General features: G+C 54.8%; 1 protein-coding gene across 2 annotated transcripts in view; it reads left to right on the plus strand.

The window, feature by feature from the left end:
- Window positions 1-6: 6 nt before the first annotated feature.
- Window positions 7-22514, plus strand: part of ARRB1 (arrestin beta 1) — a 75551-nt gene continuing 53043 nt past the window's right edge. For both annotated transcript variants that reach the window (XM_024761945.1, XM_024761944.1), the window contains exon 1: window positions 7-60. In XM_024761945.1, coding sequence (XP_024617713.1) covers window positions 41-60 — 20 coding nt within the window. In that variant the 5' untranslated portion in view covers window positions 7-40. The remainder of the gene's footprint in view (window positions 61-22514) is intronic.

Consider the following 22514-nt stretch of genomic DNA (forward strand, 5'->3'; position numbering starts at 1 on the left):
GGCGCTGACGCCGCGGACCTCCCTGCGGCCGCCGCGGACCATGGGCGACAAAGGGACGCGGTGAGTGCGGGCGGCGGCCGGTCCGGGGCGCGTGGGGCGACCCGGGCGAGGGCGCGGGCAGGGGTTCTAGTCCGTGTCCCGGCTGTGCGTGCGCAGCCACCCCGGCACCGCCGGCGCCTGCTTCGCGGCGGCTCTCGGCTCTCCTCCACCGGAGGTCTCCCGTGTGGTCGCCAGCAGGGCCAGGGGCGCGCGGACGGAGCGCCGAGGACCTGGCCGCGGAGACACACTCACATGCACTCACTCGCTGACACCCAGCACTGGCCAGCCGGCGCAGGGATGCAGGGGGCAGGTTGACACACAAAGGCACACGCTTATGTGGACACACGGGCACACTCATGCATGGCGCGCTCATGCTGGCATACACACTGACATTCACTGCCACATGTCAGCACATCCAGTGACACACTGTCACACACTCACTGGTACACACTCAACACGTTCTTGCTGACAGTCATGTTGGCATACACAGGTCACACTTCAACACATACCAATGCTAACACACCTTCATGCTGGCGCACACATGTTGGCCGACCCTGATGCATACGCTATCACTTGCACTGACCTTAACAAACACTCTCACTGAGACACACACGTTCTTACCCTTACCAACAGGAACACTTATGTTGGCATGTCTCTCACCAACACAGTGTTCAACAGGCTATGCCAACGCTGACCTCCACAGACACACATCAGACTGACGCCCACACAGACACCCCAGGTCACATGCCAGCAGCCCCTGGCCGCTGATACATTCCAGGTCCCTGCAGGTGGAGAAGTGGAAACTCACGCGCCACACAGGGTGGGAGGCCCCCTGGAGCCTGGGAAGATGCCTCCCATCCACATTTCCTTTCCCTCTGACCTCCCCAAGGCCTTCGGTGGTGGCTGGGATCTGCTTGAGCTGGGGGTGGGGAGGGCCCTCCTGTCTCTTAGGAGCCTGCCCTGCTCAGAAAGGGAGAGGGATGCCTCTGAAATGGGAAACTGGGACAGAAAGGGGAGGGGGCTGGGGCCCAAGGCAAGCCCTGGTCAGGCACTCAGCTTTGTCACCCTAGTTCTACTCCTTCCCTCAGCCAACTCCCCTTAAGTTCTGATACAAGCTTCTCCCTTAGCTGCTCTCACCCCTCTGCAACCCCCTTATTCATTCTTTTCTTTCTTTACCCCCTTCTGTCCTTGTGCCCCACTTCTCCCTCCTCTCTTCCCTCTCTGCACCCTCCCTTACTCTCTCCTTGCTTCCAGTAATTATTTCTTGAGTGCCTGGGGTGTACAAGGTATAATGTGGGGATCAAAGGTGTCCAAAACCTGTTCCTTCCCCAAAGGAGCTAATAGACTAGAGAGAAACGGCCCCCATGGTCATCATGTTTCGGGACCTCTGACAAAGCAATGTACCACTCACTGCCTGACACTGTCTCTCAACAACCTGAGAAAAGTAATTTTTTAAAAACACATTAAAAATGTATTTATTTATTTTTGGCTGTGTTGGGCTGTGTTGCTGTGCATGGGCTTTCTTTAGTTGCGGCTAGTGGGGGCTACTCTTTGTTGCGGTGAGTGGGCTTCTCATGGTGGTGGCTTCTTTTGTTGCAGAACACGGGCTCTAGGTGCACAGGCTTCAGTAGTTGTGGCACATGGGCTCAGTAGTTGTGGCTCGTGGGCTCTAGAGCACAGGCTCAGTAGTTGTAGCGTGTGGGCTTAGTTGCTCCGCGGCATGTGGGATCTTCCCGGACCAGGGCTCGAACCCGTGTCCCCTGCATTGGCAGTGGATTCTTAGCCACTGCGCCACCAGGGAAGCCCCAACCTGAGAATAGTCTTTCAGAGATTATTTCCATTTTCCAGAAGAAGAAACTGAGACTCAGAGATAACTTGTGCTCCTAAGTTTTAGAAACTGCTTCCCAGCCATCCTCCTGACGGCTCTGCAAGGAGGTTAGCTCTCCTCTTCCTGTTTTCCAGAGGAGGAACCAGAGCTCAGAGAGCGTACCTGACTTGCTTAAGGTCAAGAGGGGTCAGAGACAGGATAGAGGCTGGAGTCCACTTGGTCCATTGCTCTGTGGCTCACCCTTGGGTGCTGTCAAGCCCCTCGTGGGCCCTGGTTTGAGGCCCAGGAGGGATGGCCTGCTCTGTGTGTGGAGGCCCAGCTGGTGGTGGAGGCTGCAGAGATCGTGAGGCATCTGCGTTCACCTTGACGGCTAGTCCCCATTGCTGAACTGGTGACTCACGTCTCTGTCCTCAGCAGGAGCATGTGTGACCCTCTCCTCCACCACATCCATGTCCCCCATTGCCAAGATCCTCCTGACCTCTGAGGTCAGACTTTTCTCCCTGCAGGGAGTCAGGAGCCCTTCTTCCTCTCTCATTCCTCACGTGCTACTTCACCATCAGGGTGACTCAGCCCCTCCTGGGCCTTGGTTAGTCTCGCTGTGACTTGGGGGAAAGTGTCATTGTTCTCCTGCTGGCATGGGTTGTCAGCAGGATGGGGACACCATGAACAGCCAGGCACCTGTTGGAGACCCAATCTTTGGGGCCAAGCATTTTCCACGACTCCCTCTTCTCTGCCTCTAACTCACTGGGGGAGCTTGAGGACCTTGGACAATGGTCCTCACCTCTCTGGACCCTATCGTGTTCCTGTCTGTAAACTGTAGCTATCAATACCTAACATTTTCAGGGCTCTCCCTGTGTTTTCTGAATATACTGGGCAGGGGAGGAGGTGCTGCCAGAAGCCTGGTGCCCAGGCCTGGCTGTGGTCCATGTGACGGTGGCCCTGCTCTCTCTTCCGGTCTCCCCTGTAGTCCCAGGAGGGCTCCCTCTCCCTTCCAGACAGGTTTCCTGAGTAATTTGGAAGAGAAAGACAAAATCAATAATGGGCTGTACCTTGCCTTGTTCTGTAAGCCATGGGATTCTACTTTATCTCTGACTTAGAAGAAGAGGCTTGCAAGTATCCAATACTCCAAGGATCAGCAGTCGTTGCATCCATCCTGCACCTGGATTTTCAACCCGCACGTGAAAGTGACAATGAGAATTTTTCAGAAACTGTCACTGCCCTCTAGGGAGTCCCAGGGTCAAGGGGGAAAGAGGGCATGAGACGAATACCTGGATAGGACTAATTACAGGTCGTGTGATGACTGCTCTAACAAGTGCTCTAGGAGCAATCATACAGCCATTCAACAAATGTTGACCAAGTGCCGGGGCTGGCGGTTCAGAGGTGAATGGCTCTACTCTGTTTCCAAAAGACTGAGAGCAGAGCAGGTGATTATAATGCAGGGTGACATGTGCTGTGGGAGGCTGAAGGAGGAGCCCCCCCCCCAGTCTTGTCAGGGGGCATGGTGAGGGAAGCTTTCATGGGAAGGAGGTGGCATTGGAGCAAGGGGGTGGGACTCGGACGTCATTCCTGGCCGGGGGTACAGAATGTGACAAGGCTTGGAGGCATGAAGCAGCCTATGGGTTGGGCTGGGGTGATGGGTGAGAGTGAACATGGGCCAGTTATCAACAGGCTGGGATGTCAAGCTAAGGAGAGGAGATTTTCTCCCGAAGTCCCTGGTGACTCAGAGAGGACTGTGGGGAGGGGAGGGATGGGAGCAGATCTTTGATTTGGAAGGATGCCTTTGGCAGTGGCAAGGAGGGGCAGGCCTGGATGCAGGGAGACCCGTGAGGAGACTGAGGAGGAGCCTGAGAGAAGGCGAGATCCGATCTAAGGCTTTGGCAAGGATGGAACTGAGAAAGATGAACAAGGAGCTGGAGTCCATTAGCCTTACTGCCTGGATGCCTGGTATGTGTCAGCTTTACATGCATGATCCCATTTGGTTCTCCCTGTGATCCTATTAGTGTAAGGACTGTTGTTCCCATTTTACAGACCAGGAAACAGACTAGGAGAGATTAAGTAATTTGTCCACTACCATTCAGCCAACGAGCTTCTGAACCCAGGCCCGTCTGTCCTGCTGCTCCGTGCTTTCACCCAGAGGGACGGGGTTGTCTGGCCCATAGGTGGCCTCCCCCGTCTCCCTGGTGGCCTCATTCTCAAGTTGTGCGTCCCTTCTGGTTCTTGCTGTTCCCACTAATTCAACTGGCAATATACAGGATCAAAGTTGAACAACAGGAGGGACTTCCTGAGAGGTGATGGGATGGAGTGGCATTTCGTTTCCTACAGATGTTTATGAACTCTTCTTTTTTGGCAGAGAAGGAGGGTGGGTGTGATGGGGACACGTAATCACCAGCTCTCTTGTGAACCTTGGCTGTTGTCTCTGTTGGTGGTTAAGCTCTGTGTGATCCATCTTGGCTGGAACATGGGGGAAGTCCTGTGGCTTTGGCCAGGGGTGCTTATGGAGCTGCGGGGAGTGGAAGCATTGAGCTTGACCCATCTTCTCTGATCCTTGACTCCGGGCTGACCTCTGGGCTTCACACACCTCCCCAGCTCTCTTCCTTCCGAGTTTGGGCCTCCTTGCCCAGGGTTGAAACCTCCCACTGGCATGGGTTCAGGGGTCCTGAGTCACAGGTGTGCCATACCTCGGGGCTGTGGCAATGGAAGAACAATAGCCTGGGAGTCAGCACGCCCCGAGTGGCCTCCTGGCCTCTGCCAGGCCATCCTCCACAGCGACCATGCTGACCATCTGTTGAGGCCTGCAGGGGGTGGCAGCTTGACAGGGAGTCAGGCTGGAAGTTGAGGAAGATGTAGGGAGGCTTCTGCATAGATGGGTCCGGATCTTGGGGCAGGGATGGACGTGGGAGGCAGGGATTTGAAAGTCTTCGGGTTAGAGGTGGTGTCTGACTTGGGGATTATGGGTGACATGGTACAGGGAGAGGGAGAAGATAGAGCGTATGAAGAGAGGATGGCTGGGGGCATTTGAGGCTTTGGAGAGCACACGCCTGGGGGTGGAGAGAGGAGGGAAGGACCAACAGAGGATGAGCTTGGGAAAGACCCCTGGGATTTAGGCAGAAGGCAGTGGCTGGTGACTTGGTGAGAGGGGTTTTGATGGAGCCATGAGGGCAAAGCTGGGCTACAGCAGGCAGAGGAGAGAAGAGAAGGACCTTGCTTTTCTCTGTGCCTGGAACTGGGGGGGAGCCTCTCGGAAGAAGGGTATGAGGCCCTGGGCTGGGGCTGGTGGGGTTTCCGGGTGTGGGGACCTGGGGGGTGAGGCTCAGCTGGGGACTGGGGAGAACATCGCAGAGGCGTCAGCTGGTCACAGGGGGGCATGTCTGTGCTGGCTCCTGAAAGAGGGGCTGCTGACTCAGGCAGGGGGTCTTGAGAAAGGCTTCCTGGAGAAGGTGACCCCCTGAGCTGGGTCCTGGGGCACAAGGAAGGCTTAGGTGTTCTAGACAGAAGGAAGAGCCTAGGCCAATGTGTAGGTGCGGGAGTGTGAGGGGTGAGGCTGCCGAGGGAGGTGGCAGCCCTGGCGAGCAGGCTTTGGGTGCTGGGGTGGGTGGGTTTCGAGGTACTTTCTACCCAGGTATTCACACCTCAGGTGTCTTTGTTCCCCGGGTGGTGAGCTCCTTGTGATTTGGGGCTCTTTCTGTTTCCTGGTCCATTATCCAGCTCTGGGTCTGGTTCACAGGAGATGCCTGACAGGGATTTGTTGATGAGACTGAACTCCTTCCTCCCTTCTTGCCTCTGCTGTCAGCCCAGGGGCTCCCTGAGTGCTGAAATTAGCTCTTTCCCATTAGGGAATCCTAAGGATGGAAGCCATGCCTCCCACATTAGACCGGCTGTTGGGGGGGTCTCTTCCATCAGACTGGGAAGTCGCGAGGGAGAATATTACCACCCCTGTCAGAACGGGCTTCCTGCAATTGAAGCCTGTTTCTCCTCCATCAGATAGGCTTCTGCAGGTGGGAGCCATGTCTCCTACATCAGGCGGGGGGCTCCTGGGGGTGGGGCATGTCTCCAGGACAAGCCCTGGAATTAGAACAGGACACCCTTATGGTTCCTGGGCACTCTTCTTCCCTCCCGTGTGCAGGATGGGTCCTGCCCAAGGGGTGGCTTGAGTCCTAGTAGGGGGATGTAGATCGGAGGGGGTGCGACAGGGCAGGGTGGCTGCTTTTGAGAGGGGAACAAAGGACACTGTTGTCCCAGCCCCCTCCCTCCCTCCCTCCCTCCCTCCCAAGGGGCCCTGGCAGGGTCATCTCTCTGGAGACACACCTCCTCCTTCCTGGTCCTGGCCCCATCTATAGTCCCACTTGAGAGGAACTGCTTGTTCCTTCTCAAGAGACCTGGTGATGGATGAGGCCCCCAGGAGGCCAGACCCCAGGGACCGGACCAGACAGGTCCCTGGAGTTCTGTGTGATTGAAGCCACCGCAGCCACTGAGCTGCTTTCCCTCTGCCTGGGGCTGGGCCTGGCCTGGCTGAGACCATAGCCAGTGGGTCCTGTAACTGGAGAGGGATCTGGAGCAGGTAGGGTGTGGTGGTCCATGTCAGGCCAGCGGGAGGCAGGACTCTTCACTCAAGGTCGGAGGGGTTCAGTGGCCGTGCAGGGTGCAGCCTCTCTCCAGGGTGTACTCAGAGGCCCAGAAGCTGAATGAGTATGGACCTGCACAAGGCAGGGGCTCCCTCGCATCCTGGCCCTGGGCCTCTGGCCCCACAACTGGGCCTCCTGGTCCTTTTGCAGCCTTACCCCCTTCCCCGAGCCTGTGCAGTCAGTGGGCATGGATACATTTTGGCAGAGGACCAGGGAGGGGGTGGGGAGTGGACTGCTGGGATGTGCCATCCCAGGAGGGTCCCAGAGATACGCTCTAATGCATGCTCAGTGCTGGAGGGAAGAAGTGGGGGATTGGGCAGCTCAGGCCTCTGCCACTCACCAGTGGGACTGAGACCACTGGATGGCTGAGGGTTGTGTTCTTTCCTGTGAGACCAGCCTTCTGCCTCTCAAAGCACCTGCAGGAACCGGCAGGCAGGCAGGCAGGTCCTGGACAGTTTCATTTTCTCTGCCCAGGCTGTGCCCTCCTTTAGGTACTCACAGTCACCTCTGTGATCTGATTAGCATGTATTAGAGGCTGATCAGTATAGTGGTTAGGCTCTAGGAAGAACCAGGTTTCCCGGTTTCAAATGCCGGCTCTGCCACTTACCAGCCTGGCAACCTCTGCTGATTATTTAACCCATTCTCTGCTGCAGCTCCCTCATCTGTAAAATGGGATAGCAATAGTGCCTGCATGATACGTTGTTTTGAGGGTTAAATGAGTTAAAATAGGTACAGCTCGGGGACAAGTCCCTGGAACAAGTGCCGTGTTATATGCGGTTAGTTCACAACACCCTTCCTGTCCTTCAAGGCCTGGATCACACATGGCCTGCTTCTCTGGGAAGCCCTCACTGATTTCCAAGTGCCTTGTCACTTTTTTGGGTTTTTTTTTTTTTTGCCATATATTCATTCTCTCTCTCTTCTCTTTCTGTTGGCACTCATCCCTCCGTCTCTTCGTGGGTCCTGGTTATTTGCACACTTGTGGTGTCCTCTGTGTGAGGCCAAGGGCACCTGTCCTGGATCTGTTGTCCCTTTGCACCTGTGCAGACCTGGCATGAGACTGAGCTCCATAAATATTTGTTCAGTGAAGGAGGCTAATGTAGGTGTTTCACTGGGAAAAAATATACTTGGGATGGGCAGTGTGGTGGGTGAGGACAATGGGACACCATTGCTGATTCTGAAACGTCTAAAAGTGACCTGAGCCACAGGCATTAGATTATTCTCTGTGATCCAAAGGGCGGAGGTCACAGGATGACTCGCTTTACCTTTGCTAGGAGAATGTGTTTTCAGACAACCAGAGCTACCTGGCGAGGGGCTTGGTGGCTCATTCCAGGCTCTGTGCCTTTGTTTTTCCTGCTCCCACCATCCAGAATGCCATCCTGTCTTCTCTCTGCTTGTCCAAATTCTACGTCCTAAATATGTGCCCAGCCATGGTGCCATCACTTCCTGGCCCCCAGAGGGTGGGCTCCATTCATCACGCCCATCCTCAGACATTTACTGAGCCTTTCTTGGGTCTGGGCGGTGACATGGGAAAGTAGGGAGTTCCCCTTTGGGGTGGACATCTGGATCTGGCTATAGTATATCCAGTGTGGCTTGACCTGACCCGAGGAGGGGACCGTGGCTTCCAATGATCCACCGGTGATCAGGGAGCGCTTTATGCAGCTGGAGAGCCCTCCCTTGGCCTGCTGGCAGAGCATAGAACTCCCCAGTGGCTTCCCACTGGGCAAGTACTCAGAACCCACCTAATTACTGGGGACAGAGTTCTGGGCACTGGATCCAGCAGGCTGCGGTCCAGTAATAATCAGCTAATTAAACCACCCAAGAATTGCTCCTTGGCCTAGAGGAGTGGAGGGAAGGGGGTGGTGAGGCTCAGAAGAGTCGTGGGAAGGAGAGGGCTGCTCTATGCAGGGAGAGTTCAGACACTGGGCCTGCTGAGCAGAGCTGGGAAAGGGAAGCAGGAAATGGGGAGGGGGGGCAGGGCAGGGAGAGAGACAGCTGGATGAGAGAGGGTGTTATCTGGGGACAGCATTCAAGTGAGATGAATCAGGGCGGGGATCTGGTCTGGGAGGCAGGGACCCCATTGGTTCACTGTCCCTGTGACATCACGGATGAACTGTTTTTCCTCTGTGGACCTCAGTTTCTCCACATGTCAAGCAGCATGGGGGAAAGGGATTGGCCTGGGAGGTCTCTGGGACCCTTTGCTTTGGTTCAGCAGCTAGCAGGGGAGGGGGCGTGAACGGCAGGCTGTGTTTCTGCCCGATAGCTTGGCGTCTAGCAGCCCTGTCTTCTGGAAGCGGCAGACGGTGCTCGGGTCTGATCCAGCCTGAGATTGAGTTGCCGTAGGTTAATCAGAAGGGAAGACTGTAGGTGGCAGCAGGCACGCCCTCGGCCTCTGGTGTGCCCTTAGCCCTGCCCTGTCCTCGTGACTGTCCTGTGGTTCCCAAACCAAGTGTCCTCAGCGAGTGACCGCTTAAGGCTCTGCAGTGTCTTTTCCACCAGTCTAGAAATTTCCCAAGTAGCATCCCCAGGTGTGTGGGGATGGGGTTCCCCGAAGGTAAAGCCACAAGGTTTGGAGTTTGGATTTCAGAATCACACAGACTCGGCTTTGCTGTCCAGCAATACTGTGCACTAGCTCCAGGCCCTTGGCTGAGGGTCTTAAACTCTCTGGGCATCAGTTTTTGCATTTATGAACTAAGGATAATAATATCCCCTATTGCGTGTGGCTGCTATGGGCGGAGAGGGTAGGGATTTGATAACAGTCCTTGTTACTCTTCGGGACTGGCAGTGGACCTCAGCTTTTCTCTCCGCCCTCTCTCTCCTGCATCCCCTCCCTCCTCCCGTCCTGCGCAGGACCGTGTGCCCCGCTGGGTGTGTTGGGGTGGGAGCTGTGCTGGGCTGGAGGAGAAGGTCAGATGGTGGCTGGAAAGGGAAGTGAGATTGCCCGGGGAGGGGTGGGGCAGTTGGGGCTGGAGCAGCCATGGCCCCCTCCCTTTGGGCCCCGCACTTATGGTGGGTTCTCTAGGAGGAAGTGGGGAGAGCGTGGGGGGCAGGAAGCTGGGGACAAGGGTGGGCTTTATGGAGCGTCCCAGGCCTCTCTCCTTTAGCCCCCGCCCCCCAGGTGCCGGGTGCGGAGCCCAGAGCCTGGTTTTCTGCCAGGGAAGCCAGCAGGCCGCTGTTTCACACACTCAGACAACAAACAGCCCTTCCTGGTTCTCAACCCCTGCTGGGAGGTGCCTGCTTGAAGCTGGGGCACTTGGAAGGCAGCGCCTGCCTGCCGCGGAGGTTGGCCGAGGTCTGGAGGAGAGGCCGCAAAGGAGGGGACAAAAGCCGCCTCCCCCTCCCCCAGCCTCTCCCCGCAGTGCTGGGCTGCGGCACGCCAGGGCCTCTGACTCCAAGGAAGCTGATTACATAATGCAGCTGGACTCCCTGCTGGCTTCTTCCATTCCTCCCCAGAGCGGCCTCGAAGGAGGTGCCGCTGTGCTTTGGTTCCCGGGCCCAAGAGGTCATTGTGACCATCCCCCTGCCTAGGGCGCTGGTATGCGCTGCCCACACCATCTCAGGAGGAGAGCTGCATGCCCTGCGCTGCCCTCGTGCAGGCACTGGGGTTGCCTCTGCGTACTGCCTCCCTTCCCACGCTTCTGGGAGCAGGGCTCCAAAGGGGAGAAGCCTCATTAGAGGAAACAGGCTATGTCCTGAGATCATTTGCCTGCACAGTGCCCCAGAGGGAAGCTGGCCTGTCTGCAGCCAGAGGGACGGATAACCAGCATCTTCCAGTTTGTTCAACTCAGTTCCACAAACGTTTCTCGAGCACCTGCTGAGTGCCAGGCCCAGACCTCAAGGCACGTCGCCGAAGCCGGCTGGCTGACCCCCGTGGCGTCTCTCTCCTGGTGGGAAGCTGACTTAAGGAGCAGCTCTGCCCCCCATCTCCCACCTAAGGCAATAGCCCTTCTCACAGGCCGGGGCCTGGCTGTCCTGTGTTCTGGGGTGGCAGGGACATCACGACAAGGAAGCATGGGGGTTCCTCTGGGCTAGGCTTTTTCAGGGTTGGCTTATACCCTTTCTATTCAGCCACCCTGCCCTCCCAAGGAGGTTTCCGTGAACAAACCCGTGAGTGTCTGCCCCATCGCAGGCCCTGGGCCAGGCACTTGAGGTATGAAGAGGAAACAGGCAAGTCTCAGCCCTCCTGCTGCTTGTATCTTCTGGGGGAGAGGAAACAGATCATCCCAACATGCTATAAGAAGGCGGGTAGTGGGAATTCATTTATACGGGGCACAGAGCAAGCCCAGTAGATGTGTCACAGGTCCACCCCCAGAAGTGGGGGGCAGGGGCGTCATTGCAGCAAGCTTTGGAAGGTGAGTTTGACATGAACCAGAGGTGACGCTTGTCTTGGCGGTGCCTGTGACCGATGTTCTCAGCAGGGACTGATCTCCTTCATCAGATACTTGAGAACCCACTATGTGCCAGGCACAGAGTCTGCTTCATCTGCTGTGAGTAAGGTGTGTCCTAGAACTGTTGGAGGACATAAAATCTAGGGTGAAAATGGAAGGTTCTGCCACGTGGCATCACAGTGAGTGTTTGGGCCTGAACAGAAGAAATGGGGCAGCAGGTGTAAGAGGAGACACCGGGCTCAGCAGCCACTCCGTGGAAACCAGGGGGGCTGCCTGGGTCTCCCCTGGTGGAGGGCAGCAGGAGCAAAGGCTTCCCTCCAGCTGGGAAGACCTTGCAGAGGTCTGATGACTGTTCCCAGAAAAGTGATGGACATGAAAGAGCCGGGAAACCATATCTTACAAGAAACAGCTCTAGGCTTGGGGCCGTGGGGCGGGGGTGGGATGAGGGCACACGTCTGCAGCTCCAAGGGCTGGGAACACAGAGGCCAGGCAGTGGCGTGGTAGAAAGAGGGAGCTCATCTGGGGTTCTCACCTCCCCTCTATCAGTAGTTTTGTGTCTGTGGGCTGAGTTTTTCAGCCTCTGGGCATAAAGTTTCCATCCTTTCTGTGTTGTATCTGTGCTAATGAAAGCACTCAGCACATTAGCAGGTTGATTTTATTATAGGACTCTATAGCTCCAGGGCAGTGGAAGAAACCTGGAAGCATTTTTAAACTCAGTAAGGAGAACTTTCTTTTTTGGCAACAGATTTTTTTTTTTTTTTTTGTGGTATGCGGGCCTCTCCCTGTTTTAGCCTCTCCCGTTGCGGAGCACAGGCTCCGGACACGCAGGCTCAGCGGCCATGGCTCACGGGCCCAGCCGCTCCGCGGCATGTGGGATCTTCCCGGACCGGGGCACAAACCCGTGTCCCCTGCATCGGCAGGCGGACTCTCAACCACTGCGCCACCAGGGAAGCCCTCGCAACAGATTTTAATATCCTAAAAAGGACAAAGATGATCACACGGCATAATGGAGTGGTTAATATGCACGTATTCTTTTCTCATATTATTTAGAGCGATCGCTGCAGCAGCAGCGACTCCCTATGCATACTTGAAACAATCCAGCCATCTCGGATGTTCGCAACTTTGCAGAGTCAACTTTGCCAAAAAACTAAAAAGAAAGAAAGAAAGAAAAATTTTTTAGTAGAACTTTCAAACAAAAAACCACGACCCAGTCTTAGGCTGAGCCCTGACCCTGATCAGCTTCCGTCGGATTGTAGAGCTGGGGTGGGGGTGGGAGAGGTCCCAAACTCCAGGGAGAAAAGAAACCTTCACCTAACCCTGGGGGGGGGGCATTTAACCTGATGGTGATGGTTACATGTCCCCATCACCAAAGTGCTTTTCTTCTCCCTATTCCACAGCCACCAGCTCAGTCCATGCCTCACTTCTGGCCTGGACTTACTGCAGTAGTCTTCTGGCTGCTCAGTCTAAACCCCCCAAATCCTCCTCTTACTCTGAAATTCTCATCTGACCCTGTCCTTCTGCAGCTTAAAAACTGATCAGGGGCTTCCCTGGTGGCGCAGTGGTTGAGAGTCTGCCTGCCGATGCAGGGGACGCAGGTTCGTGCCCTGGTCCGGGAAGATCCCACATGCCGCGGAGCGGCTGGGCCCGTGAGCCATGGCTGCTGAGGCTGCACGTCTGGAGCCTGTGCTCTGCAACGGGAGAGGCCACAACAGTGAGAGGCCCGCGTACCACAAACAAACAAACAAAATACTGATCAGTTTCCCCTGTTTCCTATGAGACAGTTCACATTCTTCTGGTGGCACTGGAGGCCCTTCCCTCCCACGCTCCTTTCCCAGTTCTCCCCACCACGCAGCCAACATTCTGGCTCCACTGACTTTTTTGGATGTTCCTCCACAGTCTTTGTACTTTCCACACGTCTGTGTCTGTTCAAGCCGGTCTCTTTGTCTGGAATGCCTTCCTCCTCTGCCTGGTGAAATCTCCCTTGTATTTTAAGGTTGAACCTAAGCTCAGTGCGGTTCAACTGAAGGCCATGCGGTTGAACTGCATTAGGCACGTACTATGTGCTTGGGCGTGACGCCTTCCCTTGACTCTGTGTTCCCTGCCCCAGCAGAGTCGATGCCCTCCTCCATGCTCCCTTGGCGCCTCCCAGGCGTCCACGATGGCAAGTTGTATCGGAATTGGCCGCTGTCATGTCAGTTTCCTGTGCTAGAGGGCAGGCGTGTGTCTGGTACCTCTTGGATCCCCAGTTCCTGATAGGGGCTGGCCGAGCTGGGCGAGGTCCATGTTTGCAGAAGTGCACTGAAGCAGGAGTACAAATAGCGCACACACACACACACACACAGCTGTTGTGCTCAAATAAGCGGGGGCCAGAATTGGGTGTTGTGTTGGGGAGTAAGTCAGGGAAGGTTCTCTGGAGGAAGTGAGGCCTGAGCTGCTGACCCAAAGGAGAAGCACTTTTTCCTTCTTCTCACTTGCTTCCTGGCCCTGGCTGAAAGAAAACAGCTGAAACTGACTGTGAAAAGGGAAATGTATACATTTTGAACTGGGGGTTGAGATCTTCTAGCCTGGAGATGATTAAATAAGGGTATACCTCCTCCCTCCCTTCCTTCCACACACATTTTCTGGACCTCTAGGGCGTGCCAAACACTGGGGCTACAAAAACTGATTAAATAAAACAGGTCTTAGTATTCATGCTGGAACCTGCCCTTTCCTTTGTTTGTCTCATTGGAGTCTAAGTCTTGGCATGTCACTTACAGCTCTGTGACTCGGGACGGGTCATATATACCATGGAGGTGATAGTTTGCCCCTCATAAGGTTGTGCTCGATAATGTGTGTGAGGTGCTGAGCAGGTGCCTTTGACAGTCGGCCCCTCATGGAGTGAGAGCTCCTCTCAGACTGCAAGCTTCCTGAGGGGTGCGGCGGGGACCGTGTCCAATGTGTCCTCAGTGCCCAGTGCAGGGCCAGGCACACAGTACACTAGGGTGGTCAAGCATCCCAGTTTTCCTGGTCTGTCTCAGTCCCACATTTTGGGAGAACCCTCCGTCCTGGGTGAATGGGGACAGTTAGTTGGTCACCCTATACCATGTTCTCCATAAGGGTTTATAGAGTGGATATACGGATGAATGAATCATGAGGGACAGACAGCAGTGGGACTTGGATGACCAAGAGCAGCGCTGGGCGGCTGGCTTGTGGGGTGAGAAGTGATCTTGTGAAGGGTCTGGAAGACCCAGCAGGTAGAAGGCGGGAGGCAGGCATGGGGCCCTCTGCTCCTCGGCAGGGAAGACACGAGGCCCTGAGTCTTTAAGACTGTTGCTTTCAAGCAGATTTCAGGCTTCCAAGGCCCACGTGCTCTTCCTTGGACTCATCCAGAGAGAAGGCAGTCATCGAGGGCCTGTAATGAGCCCCCAGTTGCTCCTCTGCCTCGGAAGTTGGAGGCCTCTGGCCCCTCCACCTGCTATGTTCCGGCAAGCCTGCCCACTGCCTTCTGAGCTGTCCACTCCAGACGTGGTGGAGGCCTGGGCCGCAAGGTGGGAGAGCAGGGCTGCAGCCCCATTCTTCAGCCCAGGCCCAGAGACTGAGTTGGAACCTCTGTTTCCCCACCTGTTCCGTGGGGATACGGCCCCTCCTGCCAGGGCGTCTGTGAGATGCCACTTGTGGAAGTCTCCTTGGCATGTCTAGTGTCATTTGTTGTCTGCTTCTGTAAACGGGGACAATAAAACTTGCCCTGCATACCTCCAGGGGCTGTTGTATGGGCCCAATGGGATGTGGGATGTGGGGACACATGCTCAGCCACGTCATAGCCTTCAAATATTTGGGGAGGGGGCCCTGAGAAGAGCTGCTCAGGCTGGCCCAGGGTTCCAGGCGCAGGTAGGGGTGGACCCTGCCCGCCAGGCGTGAAGGATCCTGTGGGGTGGGCTCCAGCACTACTGTCCGTGAGAGCACTCAGACCCTGTGAAGAGGCCCTGTGCTCCGGTGAGCTCTGCTGCTTCTGAAACCATGGCAAGAGAGAGACGTGGGAGGGTTTAGTAGCAGCAGGACACGTGACAAGAAGAAGGAATGTTCCAGAGCCTCGTCTGTCTGTTGGGCCGGAGGCAGGGCCTTTGTGAAGGCGGGTTGTGCTCAGATCGCCTCTGGGCCCTTCCTCCAGCCCAGAGGCGGATTCACCTGGAGGCTGGTGCCGCTTCAGCTTCAGGCCTTCACACTCCAGGGCCGTTTCCAAGGCCTAGCAGTGTGTCCACAGGCTCAGGGGGTTTGTGAAACGTGCAAAAAGAAGAAGATATTTTTGTACTTTTTTTTCTTTTTTTAAAGAGGGCTTCCAAACTACATGAGTTTCAGGCCCATTCAAGCTTGGATCTGCCCCTGCTCTAACCAGGAGTCCTTTGTGCCAGGAGGTTGGTGCCACGTCGCTGCATGTCCTCAGGGAGTTCTCATCCCATCGTGGACCTGGTCATCAGTTAGAACCCTCCCTGCTGAGGCAGGACCTGAAAGGCATCTAGGGGAGCGAGTTCTGGGCCAGGCCAAGCCCACAGTTCCTGCTTACTGTGTCAGTAAGAGACTGGAAAGGCGTCTTTGCCCTCAATCTTACTCATCCGTGAAAGGGACATAAAGCCTACCTTAAAGGCTGTGAAAAGGTTTAAAAAAGGTACCACTGCCTGGTGCCGCAGGTACCCAGTACCTGATGAAACTGCCTGGGAGAGCCCAAGGCTTGTCATGGGAGCTCAGTAAACGGCGGTGGAAGCTGGATGGATGTGGCGCAGGGAGCCCGCCCCTTCTTTTTCTTTAAATTAATTAATTAATTTTTGGCTATGTTGGGTCTTTGTTGCTGCGCGTGGGCTCTCTCTAGTTGCGGCGAGCCGGGGCTACTCTTCGTTGGGGTGCGCGGGCTTTTTATTGCGGTGGCTTGTTGCGAAGCATGGGCTCTAGGCACGTGGGCTTCAGTAGTTGTGGCTCGCAGGCTCAGTAGTTGTGGCGCACAGACTTAGCTGCTCCGCGGCATGTGGGATCTTCCCAGACCAGGGCTCCATCCTGTGTCCCCTGCATTGGCAGGCAGATCCTTAACCACTGCACCACCAGGGAAGTCCGGGGCGCACCCCTTCTGTTGGGATGGAGCCAGTTCTGCTGACTCTGCTTCATCTGCAGTGTGCTGTGCCTGGTGCTAGGCGCTAGGGATGCGGGCTGCTGGGTTGGGTGGTGGTGGTCGGATGAGCTAAGAGGGTGAAAATGTTTATCAGCTGTCAAGTACAGCTCCCCGGGAAGGGGCCGTTGTCAACGGAGTAGCCCTTTGGTGGGGAGGGTCAGGGTGGAAGTCTGGACTGTCCTTTCCTGCTCGTGGAGGGGAGGTGGTGGTGGTGGTGCGGAGCCTGGCCGGCTTTGTGTCTGAGAAGAGCTGCCTGTGCGGGCTGGGCTGGCCTTTCCTGCTCAGAAAGGAAGTCAGGCCGGCAGGGTGCTCTGCTTCCTCCTGCACCTTCGGGCAAGGGTGGCTTAGTGGTGGTTGCCTCCTGTGCCTCCCAACTTCAAACCACAGTGCCCTCTTCAGGGAGGGGAGGGAGGAGGAGACTAGGGCGGGGGCTATGAGGAAAGAACATGGCTTTGGTGTCATGCCAGGTTTCAGATCCCACCTCTATTGCTTATTAATGTCTATGAGCTTGAGGCAGTCATACCTAATCTATCTTTTGGGTTTTTTTGTTTGTTTTTTTTGGCCTCGGCAGTGAAAGCGTGGAGTCCTAACCACTGGACCTCCAGGGAATTCCTTTTATATATATATATATATATATATATATACATATATACATATACATTATATATATGTGTGTATATATAGTCTCTCTGAACCTCAGTTTTCTCATCTTCAAAATGGGGTTTTATCCAGGGAATTCCCTGGAGGTCCAGTGGTTGGGACTCTGTACTTTCACTACTGGGGGCTGGGTTCGATCCCTGATGGGCGAACTAAGATCCTGCAAGTGGCGTGGTGCGGCCAAAAAAAGAAAATGGGGGTGATAATATCTTCCCCAACACTCCAGTGTTGTGGTAAGGCTTAAATGAGATAATGTAGGGCTTATCATAGTTCCTGGCACACAGTAGGTGCTCAATAAATGCTGATTGTCCCTCTCTCCTGCCCCATGACCCTCATCAACCTGTCTTCCACTCCATCCTTTACCCATTTGTGAGTGCCCTCAGTGGGACTGCAAGCTCCCTGGCGGCAGGGGTTGTGTACTGTTTGTCCATCATTATACTCCAGCCCTGGCACAGTACTTTCAATACGCCTTGAATTGGTTGGCGAGAGGTTGCACTGGTCCAAAGAAAAGAGCACGACGTTTTAGCCAGAAACTCACTGCGAACCTACTATGTGCTCCTGCCCAAGGCCTACTGTGTGGTCTCTGCCCTGCAGAGCTTGAGTAGCCACGTATAACTTGCTGGGACCCTCTGCACCAGCGGCTTTGTTTTCTTTTCTTCTGAGCACTTAGCACTCATGTAATCAAATCACTCTTTGCTCAGCCTTTAAGATCCATCTCTCCCCACTGGAACGCGAGGGCCACAGGAGCTGTGTCCCCAGGTCCTGGTGCCTGGCACAGGGGACACGCATACATTTTTGTTGGCTGTCCCTTTTTTTCCCCTTCTCTGAGGTCAGGCCTGGTGTCCCTCCCAGCTCAGGCCCTTTCTAGCTGGGACAAATCACCCTGCCTCTGTCAGGTTCAGTTTCCTCATCTTTAAAGTGGGCATAATGTTGGTCCCAAATAATCAAGTGCTCAGCTGTGCCCGGAGCAAGGTAAGCAGCCCATCATGTCAGCTCCTGTTTTTTTAAATGGTCTTCAGGGATCCCTCTGGTTCTGACCTTCAGTTACCTCACTGCCTCTGGCTGGGAGGAGACTGGGGAGAACACTCCATTCCTCACAGACCCTCTCTGCTGGTCTCACAATGGATTTGGAGCTCTGTGCAAAGTGTTTATGTTTCCCGGCTGAGTTGATTACCCAACTGGGCCTTCTGCAATTAATTACAAGCAGAGCAAATAACTTGTCCCTGGGAGGCTGGGCTCAGGCATAAACATTTACATCCAGCCAGGGGCTGGCCCAGGGGCTAGGCTCTTTCCTCCAGACTTTGGAACAGAGAAGGATTAGAGGATTAGGGCTGGGAGGGGTGGGGGCCCAAAGAGAGAACTTTGCTTCAGCATCTTTTCCTGGACCCCTCCTTTGCCCCTGAGATGCTGGGCGTATCCTTTCTCTTTTACTCCTCCTTGGTACCCTGCCAGTAGAGTCCCTGTTTGCATATGAGGAAATTGAGGCTCATCTAAATTAAGGAATTTGCCCAAGGACACACAGCTTGCAGGAGTGGCAGGATCTTAGGGTTCACATGGCAGCTGTGTAGAACAATAGACTAGAAAAGAGAGGACAGACATTAGGAAATCACCGAGGGAGTGTTTGTTTGATCGTTCATTCATTCATCACGTATGTGTCAGGCCCCTGTTGTGTGAAGGGATAGTGAGGAGACAGTGATGACTGTTAGTGGCTGGGCTGAGACTGTCTCCACACTGAATGCTGGAAACTCCCTCAGGATGGTCCTATTTACAGGCTAACGTTGGCTGAAAGAGGTTTCCTGGAGGGCTAGGAAGGGGGCAGCTTTCTCTGGGTCTCTAGTGGTCATAACCATCTCATCTTACACAAAGAGATGGCTCCAATGGAAAAGTAGTCTTCAACAGGAAGGGGCCTCTACAGTCAGCCTACTCATCCCAACCTAGAATCTGGAATTCTAGGTCCTTGGGCCCCTGCCTTTGCGCTGAGAAAGGCTCAGAGAAGGTTTGGCTCCAGGCCATGCAGCAGGAGGGCATAGGGGGGCCCCTGGCAAAGTGCTTCTTCTAATGCATTTATGTCTGAGAGGGAGATGACTGGCAGGGGGAACCCTCACTGCTGTCCTGATGCCCTGCCCCTGCCGCACTGCGGGGCTGTGAGTTTTCTGAAGGCCCTTCCAGCCCAGCAGTCCCTGCTCCCCTCCACAGTCCCACTGTGCAGATCTCTGGAGCCTTCTGCTGGGGGCCATCTTCCGTCTTTGCAGAGAGAAAAGCTGAGACCAGGGAGGAAAGGGTACGTGTTTTGGACATGGTGTGCCTGGATCCTGGAACACCTGGGTGAGGCAGGAGCTCAGGCTGGAGGCTTCAGGCCTTCTGGTTTCAGGCCCCAGGAGACTGGGGCTCAGCCTGAGCTGTCCACTCCGTGTTGCCAGCTCCCAGCCCAGAGCCTGGAGTGTGATAACTGATGCCCGGGAGAAGTGTGACCTGGGGGGTGGAGTGACTGGCTGATGGGACACATAGGAAGGACACTCTCGTCTGGGAGGCAGGGGGCTTCAGTCCAAGTCACTGTCTCTACCATGAATGGTGATGCCTTCTGGGAACCGAGACAGAACAATAGTCCTCACCCACAGGGTCATGGTGAGGATCAAAAGGCAGCAAGTGACTCTTCACAATGGACAAAAAGTGCAAACAAATGGCCCAAATGCCCATCAGTGGATGCATGGGTAAACACATTGTGGCCTGTCTATACCATGGAGTATTATTCATCCTGACGCATGCTATGACATGGATGAACCTTAGGAACATTGTGTTAAGTGAAAGAAGCCAGACACACAGGTCATGTATTGTATGATTCCATTTATATGAAATGTCCGGAATAGATATGTCCATAGACCCAGAAAGCTGACACTGGTGGTTGCTGGGGGCTGGAAGGGAGGGGAGGGTGGGAGAAGAAACTGCTTAGGAGGGATGGATTTTATTATTTTTTTTTAAATTTAAATTTTATTTATTTATTTATTTGGTTGCATTGGGTCTTCATTGCTACACGTGGGCTTTCCCTAGTTGCATCCAGCGGGGGCTACTCTTCGTTGTGGTGCGCAGGCTTCTCATTGCAGTTGTTTCTCTTGTTGAGGAGCTCAGGCTTTAGGCACGCAGGCTTCAGTAGTTGTGGCACGTGGGCTCAGTAGATGTGGCTCATGGGCTCTAGCGCGCAGGCTCAGTAGTTGTGGTGCACAGGCTTAGTTGTTCCGCGGCATGTGGGATCTTCCCAGACCAGGGCTCGAACCTGTGTCCTCTGCATTGGCAGGCGGATCTTTAACCACTGCGCCACCAGAGAAGTCCCGAGGGACGGATTTTACTGCGGAGTGATGGAACTGTTTTGGATCTAGAAAGACGTGGTGGTCTTGCGTAACACTGTGAATGTAATAAATGCTAATTGTTCACTTTAAACTGGTAAATTTTATGTTGTGTGAATTTCACCTCAATAAATTATTTTTTTAATTGCTAATAAAAGAAGTCAGCATATGAGGAGGAGGTACTGGAAATGAGATACAGGTGTTGGGGTGAGGCTACTGGAGAAAGAACGAACGGAGCGAGCAGCTCTGACAGGGTAAAGGTGTCCAGTGGGCGGCACTTTGGGAGCCTGGTTAAGACCAGGGGTTCTAGAACAATAATGCCTAGGGGGCAAAGCTGTGTGGCCTTGGGTAGATTATTCAACCCCTCTTTGTTTCAGTTTCCTCATCTGTAAAATGGGAACAGTAAAGGTTTTTATTATGGGAACCTAAATCTTTTGTGATGGAAATCTTGAAAGTTTTCTTGAGGGTTAAGCAAGTTAATATTTGTAAAGGGCTTGGGATAGTGCTTGGCACAAAGTAAGTACTGCGTAAGTGTTAGCTACTGTTATTATCGCTCATTCACATTTTTATTTATTTGTTCATTTACTGAGCACCTCCGCTGAGCCAGGCCGCGGGCTGCATTCTGGGGACACAGCTGTGAGCATGAGTCAGGGCCAGCTCTCAGGAGCTTCCTCACATCCTGGTACCCCCTCCCCTTGCTGCCCCTGCAGCTTCAGCTGTTAATGAAAATTGTTCATCACCTCCTGCTTCTCCAGAGCTGCCTGAGCAGGTACCGTCTCCCCTGGGATCAGACAGGCCTCCTTTTGAAAACTCCCTGGGTTTGTGGACTGGTGCCTTGGGCTTGGAGGGAGGGCGTGCCTGGGTCTCAGTTCCCCTACCTGTCAAGGGAGAGGGCAGGCTGGCTGTGCCCTGGGGTCATTCTCAGGCTTTTCTGGCCTCCAGACCTCTGAGCCACATAGCTCACTAGCCTATGTTTGGGATGGGCCTGAGGAGTCACATCTGCTGAGATTTAATTTATAAAGAGTAGGCAGTTGTGCTTCCCTGGTGGCGCAGTGGTTAAGAATCTGCCTGCCAATGCAGGGCACACGGGTTCGATCCCTGGCCTGGGAGGATCCCACATGCCGCAGAGCAACTAAGTCCGTGCGCCACAACTACTGAGCCTACACTCTAGATCCCACGAGCCACAGCTACTGAGCCTGCGCTCTAGAGCCCGCGAGCCACAACTACTGAAGCCCGCGTGCCTAGAGCCTGTGCTCTGCAGCAAGAGAAGCCACCACAATGAGAAGCCCGCGCACGGCAAAGAAGAGTAGCCCCCGCTCGCCACAACTAGAGAAAGCCCGTGCGCAGCAACGAAGACCCAACACAGCGGGGGGAAAAAAAAGGAAGTAGGCAGTCTTTTGGGGGCTGGCATTTGGGACAGTAGGGGTTGGGGGGATCCTGCCTGAGCTCCAGGCTTCAAGGACTGGGCTTCTTCCCTCTTTCGAGCATAGCCGGCCCCTGTCAGTCTCCCCGCCGACCAATAATCATTCAGGCTGAGTCTGACTGCAGTTCTCCTAGACTGAAACAATCGGATTCTAGCTGCTGCCCCTGCCCACTCTGTAACCCCCTCCACGTGAGCACCTCTTCCACTGCCATCCTCAGTCTGTCACCTCTGCACGGTCATATGCCCCACCCTCTCACTGTGACAACCAGCACACACACACACTATCACCTGGCCACTTTCACTCCCATTCACACCCTAGCGAAGTCTTGCTGAGCTCTTGTATGCTCCTCCCACCTTCCAACACCTGCATTCCCCACGTCACACTCCAGCCACCTACCCATCTCCCTGCCCTGCTCCCCCGACCCCCCGACCCCCACTCCCATCCCAGCTCGGTCTCCACCTGCTGGCTTCCCTCCCAGATGCTTGTCAGAGGTTGTCCCAGGGCGAAAGGGCAGAAAAGTCCTTCCAGGAAGGAGCTTGCTCTCTCTCCTCTCCTTTTAAAAACAAACCTACGTCTTGAGTAGCTTGAGTCAGGCCTTCCAGAACTCCTCCCCAGTGGTGGTGGAGGAGGGACCAAAGGGGCAGCTGAACAGGGAGGGCCTGAGGAGGCAAGGAGGGGCAGAGTCAGGCCAGGCCAGGCCCTCTGGGTTCTCAGAAAACCCCGATATATTCACATCCCCCTTCTTTCTCGCATACACAGGCATCTCGCTCTCAGACACGGAGGTTTCTTTGCCAGATATTCATTTATTCAGCCCTTCATTCATTCATCGGTCTTGACTCTGTGCCAGGCCTTGTGCTGAACCCTGGGGACACAGAGTGGGGCGGGACCTGGTCCCTGCACGAGGACCGATGAGGGAGGTTGCCGTGTATTCACAGGGACACAGTACCTCTGATATGCGCCATTCATTCATTCCCTCGTTCAGCACATGCTCGCTGAGCACCTGCCTTGTCCCAGACACCATTCTAGCATCGGGGCACCAGCTGTGGCCAAAGCAGGTGACAAACCTTACCCTCGCCAGGCT

Source organism: Neophocaena asiaeorientalis, unplaced genomic scaffold, assembly GCF_003031525.2.
Source record: "Neophocaena asiaeorientalis asiaeorientalis breed wild unplaced genomic scaffold, Neophocaena_asiaeorientalis_V1.1 scaffold263, whole genome shotgun sequence".
NCBI classification, from domain to species: Eukaryota; Metazoa; Chordata; class Mammalia; order Artiodactyla; family Phocoenidae; genus Neophocaena; species Neophocaena asiaeorientalis.